General features: G+C 36.4%; 3 protein-coding genes across 3 annotated transcripts in view; all 3 read right to left on the bottom strand.

The window, feature by feature from the left end:
- The window catches only part of LOC149923604 (uncharacterized), a 46,465-nt gene extending 28,083 nt beyond the window's left edge, over positions 1-18,382 (bottom strand). The window contains exons 1-4 of the mRNA XM_090161636.1: positions 18,270-18,382; positions 18,047-18,200; positions 14,072-14,226; positions 13,801-13,999 (exon numbers count right to left, since the gene is read on the bottom strand). Coding sequence (XP_090017762.1) covers positions 13,801-13,999; positions 14,072-14,226; positions 18,047-18,200; positions 18,270-18,382 — 621 coding nt within the window. The remainder of the gene's footprint in view (positions 1-13,800; positions 14,000-14,071; positions 14,227-18,046; positions 18,201-18,269) is intronic.
- LOC149923603 (uncharacterized) overlaps positions 1-18,801 on the bottom strand; it is a 50,959-nt gene that overhangs the window by 27,107 nt on the left and 5,051 nt on the right. The gene's annotated exons all lie outside the window — the stretch shown is intronic.
- LOC149923605 (uncharacterized) lies at positions 11,063-12,723 on the bottom strand. The gene is made up of 3 exons (XM_090161234.1): positions 12,433-12,723; positions 11,487-11,573; positions 11,063-11,429 (listed from the first exon to the last, which is right to left on the bottom strand). The coding sequence occupies exons 1-3, from the start codon at positions 12,686-12,688 to the stop codon at positions 11,218-11,220; spliced, it is 555 nt and encodes a 184-aa protein (XP_090017360.1). The 5' UTR covers positions 12,689-12,723; the 3' UTR covers positions 11,063-11,217.

Below are 18,801 nucleotides of genomic sequence, written 5' to 3'. Positions count from 1 at the left end.
AAAGATTATATATTCAATCTGAGAATGTTTCCTTATTAAAAATATCTCAGCTCAAGTAGGTTACATTCGTATAGCTAAGCCCCAAGAAACTCTAGAACTCTGTCCTCTATATTCAAGAGCTTTCCGATTGACGGAAATAAACTCATTGTTTCACTCCCGTTCATGGGACTTAACCAACTACATACATGTATATAGCTATACATATGTATATATATGTATATGTATATATATGTATATAGCTATATTTACGGTTTTATTTGGTCATTTTAAGTCACTTAAAATATCAAAAAGTAACTAGCAGTGGTGTAGTCCTAAAATAAAAAGAACCGGGGCGCTACCTGGGTACGGCCAACTTTGATTTCGCGCGTAACCGAAGTTGGCTGTACCGGCTGCTATAAATGTACCTCCAACTTCGATTTTTAGCGTGATCGAAGCTGGCCGTACCTAGGTAACGATTTGAAATTGTTATGGTAATTTCCTGCGGGCAAAATTTATCATAAATTCTCACACCCTTTATTCGAGAAAAATGATTTACGAAATAGAAGCAGGGCGCGCCCTGGAAAAATGGAAAAACCAAGGCGGGGCGGGGCCCTGCCTTTGAAAAAAGCACCGGGGTGACGCCCTGACCCGCCCTGGCCCGACTACACCACTGAAAGTAAGTCGTTTCGACGTAATTATACAGTACATTCTAAGTCGGGATGACGTCGTTTCGGAGTCGGTTCTTAGTCCTATTAAAAGGCGGTAAAGAGTCGACGTTTTGTAGGCGGCCGACCCTTTTACCCCTAGGACATTTCGACCCTAAATCCCAAGGTCGGCCGACTTTAGTGTAGAGTACCTTTTGCCGACGTCGGCCCGACTCTAATTTGCTACAGGGGATGGTTAGTAAGGTTTTAGGAGAGAACCAATGGCGTAGCGTGCATTTCTGCTACAAGGGGCCCATCCCTGTTAAACCGTAAATTTGCCGCCCCCCACTATTTTCCAGGCCGCCCCTTACTTCTAAGCCGCCCGGGACGCCGCCAGGGGTCATGACTCCCTTTCCCTCCCCTCCACGCTACGCTACTGGAGAAAACAAAACTTTCCCATGTTACGTTAAATTAGTTACACATTAATTTGTTTCCAAAGATTATTAAAACTCAATGAACGTCCCAACACCAACGTACGAAAAATGTCTAATTAGCATTACAGTTTTCGTTTTCGGGCTATATATCAGAAAATCGAGAAATAAATCTAGAAAATCGGTTGACGAACCTACCTACCAACCTACCACCCAACCAACAGCTTTTTATTATATAGACTAGCCGAGAAGCCCGCCTTACAGGCGGGCCCTCAGCTAGTTGTGTGTTTCGAGGCACACCACCCCAGTACGCCCACCCAACCCCTTTTTCCCATGGGATATTTTCCGTGGCACCCTTTTCCCCATAGTCGAACCACCGCAGTAAGGCACCCTCCCCCTTTTACCCATGCGAGAATTTCCGTGCCACCCTTTACCCCATAGTCGAACCACCGCAGTAAGGCCCTTCCTCCCCTTTTTTCCCATGTGATAATTACCGTGGTACCCCTTCTCCGCTTTTCACATGTGATAATTTCCGTAGTATTCCCCTCCCCCTGTCCAACGCGATAATTTCCGTGGTACCCTTTTTCCCGCAAAAATAACTCAAACTCGCAGTCGTTCCAAACCTCCCTGTACCCTTTTAAACCCCCTGTATCCAATGGCTGATGCATAAAGACCACGGGACTTTCAAAGTCCCCTAGGAGGGGTTATACAACCACCGTGTCTGTCTGTCTGTGGGTCTGTCTGTCAGGCCTGCGAACGCGTTCGCATTTTCGGGGCAAAGGGTAATCACTGCGTACGCAGTTTCTTAGCTCACTGCGTACGCAATCGAATAACCGTTTTAGCAGTTTAAAGGTTGGCAAAACCACCATGTGACGGTGAGCGTTAACGGATAAATTTGCGATTGCGTTGAGTTTGATTCTTGCTTTTCGTTAACGCTCACCGTCGCGGCAGTTTTATTCAGTTTGATTGGATATTTTTTGGTAATGTTGAGTTTGTGTTATGACGGTTGTGTTTGTTGTGTTTTGTATGTATTTGCGTTTTTTCTCCAACTTCTTCTTAAACTTGACTTTTGGGACGGATCGAGTGCTGAGTGTTATGGCTACCTCTCAACATCCACCAATTGTTCACGATATTTGCCTTAGTGTCAATTTGCGATCGTATCGAGCGGGATTTGAACCCAAAACCTCCTGTATGACAGGCGGACGTTCTACCACAGAACCACCGATACTTATTACGCTTCTTCGGAAATTAGACTTTCAGATTTATCGGAAGTGTATATTACTAATTAATAGAGAATTAAATTTCGGTGTTTATTTATATAGAACGAAATTTCGTGTTCGATTTAAATTTTTGCATCGAAGATATTTTAATGTAGCGTCTTCTCTGTTGATTAAAAACGAATGCGCCGCCCAGGTTTCGAACCCGGGCCGTTCTGCTTGGCAAGAAAATGCTTTACCACAGAACCACTGACAAGTATACTACTAGATAATATTTTTTAAAACCGCTTTGGCGAAAGTCCGTTCTTTCTTACGCTATTGTGAGTTTATTGATGTCAAATATTTCCATAATGTTGTTAACATTTATTCAATAACAGCTTTATCGAAAGTCTTTTAAGCAGTTTTAAAGTTGTTATCGTCAATTTATCCAGTACAATTTTTTTTTAGATATGTATGAAATTTTCAAATGTGAAAATAAATTAATTTGAAATTGAATTATTTTCAAATGTGAAAATAAATTAATTTGGAGTTAAATTCGACCGCCGTCAGGAATCGAACCCGGGCCCCAATGTTAAGAAGCGTACGTTCTACCGATGAGCCATTGACATCTACTACCCTATATTTTAAATACCACTAAAACCCAGTTAAAAATAAATGTAATATTTGTTTGGGTGGGAAGATTATAAACACCCTACGAAGATGTTTATTTTGTTTTTTCGGAAGCGTATTTAATAAAGTACGAAATTTTGGTTCAATTGAAATAGAATTAAAATTATTGCATCGAAGAAATTCTAATTTAGCGTTTTCTCTATTGATTATAAACAAATGTGCCACCCAGGTTTCGAACCCAGGACATTCGGCTTGGCAGCCGAGCACTCTATCACAGAACCACCGATAGCTGCTTAGCTTCATTGAAAATAAGACACTCATCGTAAGCATAATAGGTAATAAAGTCTTGAATTTTTTTATGAATGAATTTATGAAGGCCTAATCTGGTTTTTTACGAATGAAATTATGTTGATTTTATTTGTTAAAGTCAACATTTTTTACGTATGAAATTTTAAAGGTCAAATCTTGTTTTAAAATATAAAAAGTATCTGGGTTTCAGGCAAAGTAAGGGTTTTATGTTTATTTTTACTGATCGAGATAACGTTGTTTTTTTTGTCTATTCTTGGGTATTGTTGGTTTTTTAAGCTTATTTTTTGAAATCGTTCAGTTTTAGTGGAACATTTAAAGTGGTTACATCGTGGCTTAAAGCTTATCCGGTTTCATTATAATAACGTCGAAAATTCGTATTTGTGAATGGTAAGGTGTTGCGCTTCTTGATTTTCTATTTTCTATTGCTTGGTTTTGAATTAATTTATTACTCGACTGCGTAATAATATTTTTCTATGAGCTATTTTGATCCTGAAGTCTGATTGATTGGGATTTTATTATAAATTTTTTCTATTCGTTATTTTTGCTCTGAAGCCTGATAATTTGGGATATTATTAAATATATTTCTATTCGTTATTTTTGCTCTTAGCCTGATCGATTGGGTTGTTATTATATATTTTCTATTAATTATTTTTGCTCTGCTCTGGTCTGATTGATTGGGTTGTTATTATATATTTTTCTATTGGTCGTTTTGGCTCCAAAGTTTGGTCGATTGGGTTTTTGTATTTTATTTTTTTGATTGTGTTGAGCTAGTTCGTCTAACTCACTGTTGTAACTACTTAATTTATAATATTCTGAATAAATTAAACTCGGTTGTTTCGTCTCAATTATTTTAATTATAATTAAATTGTATACCGTGCGGGATTGAACCGGGATTACGTTTTTAGTAAATAACTCTGAATTGCGGAGATATATCTTTAAGGGTTATCTCGAGAGATTAATACCACTAGGGACAATTCTTCCGAGGAGAGGTATATTTTGGCTTTCCAACTTGTTAGAAACTGACATTTGCGTCACTTTAGAAAATTTGTAATAAAAAAACTAAAAACCAAATCGGAAATCGAAGCCGACTCGATGCGAAAACGCAAATCGTAGCGTACGTTAAAAAATGCCACGCGACGCTCGCGCCCGTAACGCGCGCGCGAAAAGCGTCCGAAAATCGAGAAAAAAATTGCCAAAATCGGTTGACGAACGTACCACCCAACCAACAGCTTTTTATTATACATGTAAAGATACATTCTTGGTTTAACTAAAACGTTCTCAAACTGTTCATAAAATCAAAAATAAACGTAGGAAAATTATCCGTAAATACAAAACTTTAAATAATGAATGTGTTGCACTGAGCTTTATATAAATTAATTCAACAAATCAAATTTAAGCTTAAATATATTTGTTTCTTAATTTATTTGGTTTACGAAAATATATCAATTATGTAAAAAAATAAACCACATTTTCAATAAACCCTTTGATTTTTTGTAGCTTTTACAATATTTATACAAATTGCAGATGCCTCTTTTCGGCAAAATCCTAAATTTTCGATACTTTCAATGTATATATTAGAACTGGATATTAATTTGTCTGAAATTTTCAATAGAATATCTATTAAATATAAGAGTTGCACCTTAAATCGTGATCAATGTAACTGAAGGTTGGTCATTTGCTTACTTTTAAGCTACGTTTTCTAAAATACTATAATAAAGTAAACTGATAAATTTAATCAATTTCGCGTATTTTTCTGTTATGAATTCTTTCGTGGTCTCTGACGAATTCTTTGGTCCCCTACAGCCGCATGAGTGTTTCGTTTCTATCGTTGACCTCTTTAGGAATTAAAAGTGTGTTCAACACTTTGACATCTGGTTCTGTAACTTCACCGACGCGTATTCTAGCAAGCATTTTTCCATAAGCGTGGTTACTTTTTTGCCGCTTGTTAATTGTCAATTCATCAAACTTAAAATATTTGTTTGAATAAATTAAATTCGCCAACTGAGCCAATAAGTTTTCTCGCCTCTTGGTGACTTAGCGTAGAAAAAACTGGGTCACCCTGGACAAGCTGTAATTTTAACAAATCCCCTAAAGCTAAGACTGAAATACCACCAAATAGTTTTTCTTCGCCCGTTACTTCACAAAGTCTCAAATGAATATAGCTGAACAAAGCCGAAGAGACCATTGATATTTCATCAATTATTAACAATTTCACAAGGCTGAATGTGTTTCGCATTACTTGCAAACTTTCAGAACCCAACTTATGATATTTCGCTATTTTCCCTCGTTGCACGGGTAACATTAATAATCTGTGCAGAGTTACACCTTCTATAATTACACGCAGCCAACCCGGTAGGTGCTGTTAAAGATACAGCTAAATTGTTTTTAAAATGACTGCAAATAACTTTTTCCAGTGCCACCATATCCACTTACAAACACATATAAGCCTTCATCAGAAGGATTTGAACCGCAGAAGTGTGCCGATACATTCTCAAGTATAACTCTTTGATCTTATTGCAAAGCTATAAGCTCACTGACTAGACTCTCGGGAGATAATATCAAATTTTCATTAAGAGCTGCTTTAATTTCTTCCATTGCATTTTCGGCTTCTATCACTTCTCTGCCTTCAATTGGGTTATCGGCAGCATCTTCCATGAATTTATTTTCAGCAACTTGTGGTGTATTTTTAGCTAACACTTTTTCCAAAGATTTTTCAGCTTTTGGTAAGGCTCTTAACTTTCCATGATACTTCATCATGTCTTTCAACTTTGGCAAATGAGCTTCAAAAGAGTCTTTAAAAGATGTATAATTACTTAATAAAGAAGTTTCTTCCCTCCAAGGTAAGAATAGCATTAACATACTATGTTAAAATTTATCAGCCTCTGTTTCAGGTTTGTATTTATCATGGTGTGGGTGCTGAATTAAAAAAGGTTTTACCTTAATTTTAACAAAACCATTATTGTTTTTCAATTCTAGTGCATCTGCCGGTCTTTTTGTAGTAGGCTTTATTGGAACACGATAGTAGAACCTCGACCAGTCATACAAACATGTGTCTTCACGACTATTAGGATAAATATCATCAACCAGTTGTTTCATAAATATATCTGTGCTTTCGGGATCATTCTCTTTAAGAATTTGCAAATCTTTGTGTCGCTTTAGCAAGCGTTTTCGATGCTCTTTAGTGGTAGTATTGATAAATACAAATGAATCAGATTTCCCATACAAATGCTGATGGGTTAAACGATCAGTTGCTTCGAAGCTTCCAATTTCTCTATGCGAAATAGCTTTTAAACCTAACGCCCAAAGACGACCACGAAGATCTTTGTTGGATAATTCATTCCATAAATTTTCTTTATCTGATTTTTCTTTCTTAGTAATATAAGAAGTGATATAACGTGCAATGACCATCTGTTCATCAGCTACAAACTGAATGTCCATATTGCCTTTGAAAGCCAAAAGCAACACAGGATTGTAGTCATTAATTTGCAATTCAACCTTCGTCCTAGGTAGTGAATAAAGCTTTTTTGAATATTTTCCAGAGACATGGTGTCTTACAGTAGAATCAACTTTATTCAGTTTAGCTACACTTGTAATTTCTCTTGGAAATTTGAAACGGCAACGTGTAATAAAGGTATCTCCAAATTTTGTTTTCTCGAACAAGTTGGATTACACTTGTGCCATTGGTACTTCGATACTAAATCGTACAAAGTTGGATTTTTATTCTGGTGATATGTTTTTGTATAAAGATTAAAACATCGTCATCTGACGACTTGCCGATTTCCACAAAATAAAATGGATATGAGGTGCACCACGGCTCTAATATTCCTCTCTCCAAAAAAATTCGCCACTTCTCCCAAAATGGGATTTTTTTATCCATAATAAGATTTGGCCATACAGCTTTAAATCGGTTATGAAAATGTCTTGTAACGGCCAGCGGATCATTATTGTACAGTTCACCAACCCTAATGTTTGAAGCTAATTCAGTTGATGGATAAAATGATTTTAAATGATCGAGCAATTCTTGCCAATCATATTCTGCTGTGTTAAGAGTAATAAACCACGTAGGGGGACCATAATAAAAACACCACAACGCTTATACCAATATTCTTGGGTTCCTTGCACATTTTGCTTGTACGCTGACAAATAAGCTTCTAATTCCTTGTCATTACTTTCCATTTGATTAACCAACATATCTACGGAAAGATTCTTGTTCCCACTCATACGTAACATATGGTGAATGCTGCTGGACAGACCTTTGATTTCGCTGTCATAAAGATGTTGAAAAAGGTATTCCTCATTCTTAGAAAATCTCCTATCTTTATTTAATATTCTTTGAAGACGGAATTCAGCTTCAGACAACTGAGCAAATGGTCGTTCAGAATGTTTCCCATAATCACCACTTGGGAAGAGATCGGGGAAGCACGAGGTTTTTATTCCAAATACTTAAACCACTTCCTACAACCTTTTTCACTTGAAATACCTTCAAAATATCCTTAGGATTTTTGAAATTTACTGGGTGTATAGAGTAGTGGTCGCACAGTTCTTTCTGTTCAGATAAAGATATTCTTCGAAGTAAGGTTTTATCATTAGAGATAATTTTTATATCATTATCAGTTGTACTTCCATAAAGGAATTCCTCATTAATGTCACACACATTTATATCTCTATGCAGCGGGTTAATTTCTTTTAATTTGAGCAAAGCATTTCTTACTAACTGCATGTTCAACAAGGATTTCCATACTGATTTTTGTTTTGTAGGCAAACCATTCACCAAAATTGTTAATTCATGGTTAGCAGGTAAATTCTTTGGTATCATTTTCACATTATCACTTAAGGGAAGAGGCAAATAAACTGCGCAACGACGACGCGCTTCGCTACGCCACTTGCTATAATAATATTGTAACTTAAAATTAATAAGAAAAATAATTTTTAGTTTAAATTTAGAAATTTTAGAAGAAAAAATAATTTTTATTTAAATTAGAAAAAAATTGGGAAGAGAAACTGAAAATATATTATTATTAATATATTGATTATATTATATTTATTTAATTTGAGATTACAACTGTTAGTTTTAAATTCCACAACTATAATAATTCAATATTATAAATTACACTATATTATTTATATATATTTTCTTAACATGACGAGGCTCGAACATTTAATACGTAGGTTGAAGACTTCACAAACAACGACCGTAACCTCTCAGCCGCGCTAGCCTATCTCGCTAGTGGTGATCATTTATTTTACCATAACTATACATTTGTCCAAGGCTTAACTGAATACGAGCTTGTGCATCAATAACGGCCATTTTATTTTTCGCGATGGCGCAAAGACACCGTATAATAAGAGGTCTGCAATAATGATAACTTTTTTGGACATAGTAGCGCTATCGCCAACACAATTATTTTCTTTAAAATTAATTTAAAATATCTTAAATTCATTTAAAATTAAAAATGTCCTTAGACAATTTAATAAAGAACGTTGGTTTAAAATTTGAACCTTAACGGACCAACTGTTTTTCCTCTAGCCCTGGCTAAATAATTTAACGTTAAGTGACGTCACAGAGCTCTTTACTCTCCAAAATCTCGCCCCAAAAATTTTAATTTTCTCCCATAGCGTGAAGGACTCGATCTAATGTAAAAAATCTTGTTAGCTATATATATACACTTGGACGACCGTCCAAGTGTATAATTTCAAATACGTACATTAAGATAAAAATGTCATTGTTTCTAAAATTATAACAGAAACACATGACAAAAGTTATATTAAAAATCCTCAAACTATGAAATAGAAAACATATAAATTGATCTCTTTCAGAGATAACCTTTTCATGTGTATACTTATAAATCAAAACTGTTCCTGGTTCAATATTGAAATATATTATTTTTTTTATACATTTTGTCATTCCAAAAATAAAATAATATTAGTACAATGGTAGTTTTCATATCAAACTATAAATAAATTTTGGGTGAAATTCTGAAATTATTTCACAAATTGCATATAGTAACATATTTCTCCATTTTATTAAGTTTTATTCTATCTATAAATTAAAATAATTTTTAACTTAATTATAACATTATACCATATTAAATAAATGTTTTGTGCCACCTCGTTATTCAACAAACCCACTGACTTTAAGGCAGAATTTTAAAAAAATCCTGCATATAAACACTAACGCCAGGCACTTGGCTTTATAATTCGCTAGTTGACTTTAAGCCAACGGAGGTACAGTCCCGGACAAAAGTTTCTGGACACTTTGTTTTTAAAATATATTTAAGACTGCGTTTAGTAGAAAGTCGAATGATACCCTTTTGGAAAGGATAAAAAACGGCGAATATTTTGGCTGTTTTCATTTTTTTAAATGTGAAGAAGTATTTGACCAAGGCTTAAAAACCTAAAACATCGCTTTTTCCACCAATATAACGTGACAACCACCAATCGACGCGCGGAATTGTTCCCTTTCCATAACCGGTTTTGGTTTCAAAATCGGGCAAGTGGTTCCGGAAATATTAAAGAAACACCTAAACCAAAAATCAAGTTTTTTAAGTCTAATCGAAATTCATTTCAAATTGAGGGATTTTGAAATGACGTTTTAGCGCGCGACACTAGAGGTACTGTACATGTCTTGGGCACACAGCCTTCTTTGCATGCTTTTTTGGCCATAACATGTAGAGGTATTTTCACGCGCAAAATGAATTTTAAAAGACGTCAATTAAAGTCAGTTTGGCAGCGAGGAATCGCACGACGCCCCGGTTATACGATTTTTTGAGTTTTTGACGGTGTTTCACGATATTTCTTCGTAGTTTTTTCGGAATTTTAGGATTTTAAAATCATATTTTATAGTTTTTTCAATATTTTAGGAATAGTTACGCGGTATTTTATCGCCGTTTTTGCGTTTGAATTAGTTTTGGGGTAATATTTCGGCATCTTTTGGCGTTTTGAATCAGTTTCTAGCTATTATATTGGCCTTTTGAATAATTTTCACGTTATTATATCGTTGTGTTTCAGCGTATTTAATAGCTTTCGCATTGTTATATAGTTTCTTATCGGTGATTTGGATAGGTTTCGAGTTATTATATCGGCGTATTTTGGCTTTTTGAATCATTTTCTCGTTATATCGTTGTGTTTCGGCGTATTCAATAGCTTTCGCATTGATATATAGTTTCTTATCGTTAATTTGGATAGGTTTCGCGTTATTATATTGTTTTTTTCTCGGTGATTTGGATAGGTTTCGCATTATTTTATATCGGTGTTTTTTAACGTTTTGGATAGGCTTTACGTTTTTATAATTGCATTGGTCAGTATTTTAAAATACTTACGCTTTGTTTTCATTGCTATTTCGGTAGTTTTAAGTAAATTACGCGATACATTATTGTAGGTTTCCTTTATTTATAAGAGAGTTTAGCCACATGGCGTTCAAATAAATAATGCTACGCAGTATCAACAATGACTAAAAACCAAAGGCGGCAAATAACATATTGGTAGACCTACCAATCCGGTTAAATAGGCAATGGTTATACACTCCCTAAAATAATGATTATGTTTTTCTGTATTTTAAGAGAGTTAAGCGGTATTTTCTTTTTTAAGGAAATAGCTAATCATTTAGTAGTCTAATCGATTAGTAACCGAATCTGTTAAAATATTAAAACCGCAAAAAACATTTTTAGAAATTACATAAATCGCTAATTACAGTAAAGTTTATTTTGAAAACTAATTGCTAATCGATAACTATCCGTATATCCTCAATGACTTAAAAATAAATGTCCTTTGGTGGTGGATTTCTACCTTTTTCATGATTGGGTGGGGTAAGAAAAATAGTCGTTTGTCAGGATCAATTAAAAACTGCCTCGATTATTCATATTGATAGCTTAAATTCATACTTCTCCATTAAGATTTAACTTCTGGTACAACGATAGTGCTATTTCATAGAAGGAAATTCTCAACAATAAGTAACTTTATTTTGATAAATAATTACCGGTAAAATCAATTGTATACGTTAACCCTAAATAATTTAGAGAAGCAGAAATGTCACTTCCTGTATTTGAAGATGAGGATGGACCCCGTCAGAAAGATGGCTGTCCACACGATGGACGACACAAAGCCAAGAAGGACACCGATATGTTCGAGGCCCCATCCTCTACCGATGTTGTACCTGAGAGACTGCATCTGCATGGTCATTGGAATGCAGTAGGCGAAATATCTCAAGACGGTGGGCATCCCTTCCAACGGCCACAAAAGACCTACCAATGATTCAAGTCAGACATTGCACCATTAAGTTTCGGCCTTTAGTAACGAACCTGAGAGAAAAGATCCTGGATAAAGAAAGCCGTTCAACGTGTTGATGACGGCGTAAAATGTGTCCGTGAAGGATGAAATGAACAGACCTGCAACGCAAAAAAATTGATTTTTAAGATTTTAAAATTTTGCAGTTACATTATAGGTACAAGTATGACATATGAGGAAATTCTTTTTTAAATTATTTCACCATAGTAACGACCAAAACTAATTTGAACAAGCAGTACCCGGTATCTTTACAAGTTGTCTTTGAATTTGGCTAACCAACTGAAAAGAGGAACAGAACAGAGAATCTTTCTACTTATTGGTCAGTGGAGTTGTATGGGGTGCAGCAGGAACTTTAAGGCATTCGGAATTGAAAGGGAACTATCTAATGCTACCAACGGCCAACTGATTTAGGTCGAAATTTACAGCTATCAGACTAGGATAATCGTTTATACTCCCCTCACCAAGCAATCTCAAATTATACCTTATTCATCATTACAAATAACCGATCTGATTTGATTTCATATAACTAATAACATCAAATTCAATTAGCCGGACAGTAATATAACACATGTTTAGTATGTATATATATAATACATAAATAAAAATGAAGTAAAATTTAAACGGATTTAATCGCTGGAAATATTAAATCAATAACTGTGAGGCGCCTGAAATCTACTCACCTTCTGTCTGGTTTAAATAACCTGGTTTCCATATAAACTATTTTCTTAGCGAAAATGCAAACGATATCTGATCTATCGTATATTACTATAGTAGGATCAGATAATTGTTTTCCTGAGAATCAGTGGGAACCACCCACTGGAACGTTAATTTTTCTAGCGAATACCATCTGCAGCTAGGGGGTAAAGGGTATAGTAAGAAAAGGGTGCTAACGTTCATTCATATCAGTGTCATACTTATATATTCTACTTTTTTACTATTGAAAATAAGTTAAATAATTACCAAATGCGTTACCACAAATGTTCATCAAAATCAAATTGAAAATAGAGAGAATGATTGATCCCTGCATGGGGATGGCGAAGATACCGTACGGGACAAAGAATATCACAATCACTTGTATAACTGATATGATCATTTGGCACAAGAACTGGGACAGTAGCAACTGTGTCCTGGTGGCACCCGTCACCAGGATTCGATGCAAAGCTCCGCTCTTCTTCTCAGCTACTAAGCACAAAGCCGTGGCCATCGTACCCGTCATAAAAACTAAAGAGACTAGAATGTTGGGGAGGATGTACTCCGTCATGGTGACATCAAAACTGCCGTAGACCGGAGGTTTTTGCAACTGTGGATCGGGCAGACAATTTAATATGATAGCATCCCCATAATAAATAGCGGTCATCTTACTTGCAGAGGTGATTCGGAGAGAACTGGGTTGCCCCCGACTAAGACGAGCATTTCCTTCGAGAAAGAATGGAAGGCCGAATAGAGCTTATATGTCACGGTGGTATGTACTTGGCTGTCTGCGTGAAGAAACACGTTAGGTTTTGATACAGGAAGTAATACTCATGACCATACTGGTGTTGTCCATGAAGACGTTGACGCTACTGCACTCTATGGTCGAGTTAGTGACTCGGAGACCATCGCGGAGCCTTCGAAAAAGACACTTTGTGAAATTGGCTCCAATGTGGAGTGCCCCCCAGTGGGAACCGTCCTTAACGCTCTCAATCGCTGCATTCCCATCGGAATAGTCATCCTGAATGTGCAAATTAAATCCATACGTTTTATAAGTTATCAAACAGAAATCTTACTATCCAAAGCGTGTCCTTGTCTAGTTCTTTTAGAAATTGACTACTGAGGAACTTTGGGCTTTCTTCGTTGGCGACGGCTATCGGTAAAGCCGTGAGAGGAGAACCGACGATGGTGGTAAACAGAAGCGGTTCAATGATGACAATTATGAGAAGAAATCCAACTGCTGCTAAGTTTCTTCTGACGAAATGTAGATTTCGAACTGTCAAAGCTCGGAGTCTCCTCGTGTCCGTCGTGAAAGGCGTCGACGATTTCCCCGTGGAAGACGATTCTCCGGAGCTTTCCCGAGCAATTATCCCCCTTTGCTTAAGACATAGACGCAACCTTAAAATATGGCATACAACAACCCATTAAGTAAATTTACTTTTAAAAATGAAGATGCATTCCCCTCTTCGTCGTCTTGAAACAATTTAGCGTAACAGCTCTCAAAGTGCGTCACTCCATAGTGTTCCTGAAGTGATATTGGTGTGGTCTCGGTGATGATACGACCATTTCTCATGAAAGAAATCTACGAAATAATTTATGTATCATTTGAGGGTGCAGAAATCGGTTTTGAGATCCTACCCAATCGGCGTCTTTGGCTTCGTCGACGTAATGAGTGGTGATTATAACAGTTGTTCCCTTTGCGGCTAGTCCCGCCAAGTGCTTCCAAATGGCTTGCCTCAGCAGAGGATCGACCCCAACCGTTGGTTCGTCAAGTACCACCACTGGAGGCTCATGCAATAACCCCACCACCAAAGACAGACGCCTTTTTTCACCCCCGCTGTGCAAAGACAAGCATTTAATATCTACAATGAATGGCCAGGAGCCAATTTCAACAAGTAACTCCATTTACCTCATGTTTCCAACCACCTTTCCACCCATATCGAGCAGGTCCAACATGGTCATCAAATGTTGTTTTCGTATTTGATAATTTTCACCCACGCCATTCAGAGATGCGAAAAGTCGCAAATTTTCTTCAACGGATAATTCTTCCACTAAACCCGTATCCTACAATACACTCAATATTTACAACCACAGTAATTCTTCAATATTTTTCTTGCGAAAACCTTTCATAAGAGTGACGTGTAATTAAATTCGTGAAACCGCCCTATTGTTTCGAGCTTGGTGTCAAACGTTTCCTGTTGATGATTAGTCTTAAAACAAATGGTGCCTTACAGCGAATGTTATGAATTTAAAATAATCGAAGGACCCAAGATGTAGATCACTACGGTACATGTGCCGTGTCGATGCTCTGAACCAAAGCCATTCCTATTTGGTTTCAGCATTAAATTATGTCTGTGGCCCTCTGCGAGGTTAGTTGAATTCTATTTGCCACGATAAGTAATGTCTAGGGCCTGTAGCCAGGAGAGGTAATGTCTAGAGCCGTGTCAGACTAGATGTTGCCGATGGATTGTAGCCGGGATTGACGATGAGTAGACTAAATGTTGTGAAGTCGTTACGGACCGAAATGACAAGGGCCCGAAGCGAAGCTTTTTGATGACTACAACCCGTAATATGGTGTCTATATACAGTTGCAGGTATACCTAAAAAAATCTATTTGGTATGAGTCCAGGGTAGGTATAGAACAGGTAATGCCAAGATTACCACGTTGGCGTACATAAACGATTGTTAAGAGCATATTACTAAAAATACTCTATAATGAAGCTTAAAAATAATAATCGACATTTAATATTTATTGAACACTTTGAAATTTACACAATAGACATTTGCTAAAAATGGACTATAATACGCGTAGGAAACTTAAGGAATTCAACAAAAAATATGCGAAATTCGAAATTCCCGTTGACGATTTACCGGAAATTCTTGCCAATAACTTTCAGCCAAATATACTAGCTGCAACTGAGTCTAGAGTCCGTTGCGAAGCTCAATAATGAATTTAGCCCGTTACAAAGATAGATAATTTTTGAAGCCTTTGACCAGACTGACTGTTATCTAGGACTAGGACCCAAAAAGAGCATAGATGATACGTAAGGCCCGAAACAAAACGTAGCTAGGTTGCGATTAGGACCCGTTGCTAGGCTTTAATTGTAATGCCTAGGGCCTGTAACAGTGGTGCAACTAGAAATTATTAAAAGGGGAGGGTAGTAGCAGTGGCTTGTAGAACATTCGTATAAAAAGTAATAAGTTAAAAATTTCAATCTATGTTCTGGGTGCGTCAGTTTCCTTATGATTCGTAAGAAAAAAAAATTGTTCGTAATAATGTCAACTGTCGAATTTTCGTATTTTACTCCTATTCTTGAGAAACATTGTCTTTAGTTAGCAGCGAAAATAGTCCTTAAGATAAAGTGAAGGTAAAACCTCTCCTTAGAGGCGTAAGCACCAAGAATTATCCTTATTTGGCTTATATTTTAATATAATAATATTTTGATAAATATTGAAATATTGAATTTCAAAAAAGAACCTAAGTGCGATTTTCAATGAAAAAGAATGATACGAAATTAAAATCATAATTAGTAAATAAATGATTACTCTATTTAAATAAGAGTATAATGTATTTAATAGTAAAAAGATTATTAAAATTCCCTATGCTCAATATTTATTTTTATAATTTAAATAAATTTAAAACTGAAATAATAATAATCAGGTAGGCTAATACCCAAGGCACCACCTTAGGCCTAAGACATCGAGCGACTTTTAAAGCCTTTAATTCAGGTGGCCCGGTTACAATGCGTAGGAGGGGGGGGGGGGTAAGCCATGCAAGACACGTGAGCCAACAGCTCCCTTCACTCACTATTACCATTAACCTCATCAAGTTTCCATGGAAAGGGAATACGAAGAGCTCGAGGAAAACCTCTTTAAACAGTGGGGAGATAACTTTCAAACTCAACGCGGAAGGAGTTGTTCCGAGTTTTCACAAGCTGGGATCAAACCCGGCTCCTCTTGTTGCGGGGCGAAAGTGCTAACCACTCCGCCACCCCACCTAAGGAGACCATATTTCAAAATGAATATCTAGCTAAAGTCTGAGATCTATCATTTCAATGCGTCATTGTTTTATGGCTAAGCCTCGTCCCGCGTGTTCAAGCACTTCGAGAATAAGTTCGGGAAGGGCTATTGGCCAAGAATAGGCCAAGTGGTCAAGTTTTGGCTTTTCTCCTCACCGGACATTAGGAATATGTTATCCGACGCCGGCAACGGATTCCCCGACATTTGGGACCCCCCTCTACGACCTTTGAACACGCCACGCTCGATTCATTAGAGATTAACAGCAAACTCCATTTCTAGGCGTTTACGCGAACGTCTACTAATCTCATAAACGTTACAGACGTGCGCGTAAACTCCTAGGTATGAGTTTGCTGAAACTCTCCATTTCCAAATCTTGTATTCTCAGGAACAAATAAAGAGTCTTTAAGCCCCTAATCATTTAAAGCCATCCAAATGCCACTTCGCCGTGAACGAGATCTAGTACTTAGGGTACATTGTGTCACAAAGGGCGTTTCCCCCGACCCAGAGAAAATCGCTGCCATTCGAGATACTTTGCCACCTACGACTAGAAAATGTCTGAATTGTTCGAATTGGACAACTTGTTTGTTTCATTCGTCCGAATCGGTAGCATCACTTGTCCGAATTCTGTCGCTAAATTAGTATTTCTTATTGCTGTTTTTTTTGGTCCGGATTTTTTTTAGTGCAAGAATTAAAGAAATAAAATGAAATGTAAAATATTTCAATAATAAACGGATATAAGCATTATAATGTCTAATCATTTTATCCTATTATGTCCATTTTTCCTTTGGCCGATATAGTAATTGAGAATTGCGTTGAGTGTTGTGGATATTTTAGGTTAGATCAGGTTCACGTTAATGTTACTATTTTGTTATATTAACAATATTTAATAAAAAACAACCACTTCCTAATGTTCGAAAAAACGGACAAACGATTATTCGAACAAATGAAATTCGCCAGTAAAGTTAACATAAATTGAACAACTAAATCACCAACAAAAGTTGTGATAAATATTTCGGGCAAATAAAATACGTTTTCGGACATACGATCCTGTTTTCCGGCATTCGGACAAATGATCATTCGGACATTTGTACCACCGTTCGGACGGATGAAATTCGAACAAATGTACCCAAATCATATTATCCAATCAGATAAAATCTGTTATGCTTATCTGAATACGTGTTTATTTCCTTTAAAAACTCAATAATCAAACAGCTTTGTCGAACAGATTTTATGTTACGTTAATTGTCTTATTCGTAAAAAATATAGAAAGGAATTTTTATTTTAGGCTATATCGATTTTATTGCGTATAAATAAGGATTAAGGACAGAATGGGACCCATCCCTTTATAATGAAACGATACGCGCTTATTTACAAGTAACGAGCCAAAAAAAACGCGGTTTGATTGCTGATAATCTTGTTTGCGTTATTTAAATCTGAGGGCAATTAGTTTAAATTGTCGGCCAAACCAGTAGCGACATTAAATTTGCCAAGGCACACCAAATCAAATTTGGAAATCGCAAACCGCAAGAAAATCAACATTTAAGGTTAATATGCTCAATTCAGTTTCTAAAACAATTGAGCGGGTCACATGGTTAAATTCTAAAAAACAATAATTTTGAGTTAAAGTAGAACTCGCGATTAACGAAATATAATTGAAGTGATCACAAATTCGACCTGTGACCCATTGATAATGTTAAAGATTGAGGACAACGTCAGCCGTATAAAATTGACCATTACTGTCTAAGAGCATAGTGACGGCACAGAAAGTAATGGTAGAATGTACTTATTCACCAAGAGTATAGAAGGCGGTAGATTTAAACAAAGAGGACAGTTATTCCATCGCAAAAAGTTGAAAGCACATTACCTGAGGCATGTAGCCGATTCCATTTCCCGGGATGGGACGCGTTTCCAAATCTTTGTACGAATATTGTACCTTTCCTTTCGAGGGGGTGATCAGGCGACACAAAACCTTCAACAGAGTGGTCTTTCCGCACCCACTGGGGCCCAGAATGGCGTATCTAGTTCCCGAAAAGACGCGAAAAAGGAATCAGTCGTTCGGAATAGGCGCTTTCAAATGTTGAACTCACATGCATCCGTGTGGAATCCTGACGCTAACGTCGTTCAAAATCAAATGTCCAGATTTAACTCCGTACTGAACGTCAGTCACCTTCACGGCCACCCGCGAGTCGCAGCTCGCCATGTTTAAATACAAACTAATTTTGATGAAAAATTAATTAAATTAGAATTAAATAAAAAAATTCAATTGTACATAGAAATCTTTTAACGGTTCCAATCCTTCACCAACCGCATTTAAAAAATGAATCGAAAGAAACAAGTTTACACAATATTTTCATATTCAAATTCCCGGTTTTCTCCTTGACTATTTTTAGATATTTTTCATTACCATTTTCATAAAACAATTTAATAATTTTGCCCTTTCCCTTACATTTTACTCTAATTTTCAAGTTCCCTAACTTTTCCCTAACCAGTGTAGACTTTCAATGTGCAAGTTAAATATAATTATTCGTAATAATTCATTAAACATTTAATATTTTAATTTAATATTAATTTGAATAAAGGGCACAGATTTGACACCGCAATTTAAAATTAATAATAGCT

Source organism: Leiobunum rupestre, chromosome 10 (assembly GCF_980474605.1).
Source record: "Leiobunum rupestre chromosome 10, qqLeiRupe1.1.hap1, whole genome shotgun sequence".
In the NCBI taxonomy this organism is placed as follows: Eukaryota; Metazoa; Arthropoda; class Arachnida; order Opiliones; family Sclerosomatidae; genus Leiobunum; species Leiobunum rupestre.
The sequence above is the reverse complement of the archived record's forward strand: the minus strand, read 5'-3'. Positions and strand labels throughout refer to the sequence as shown.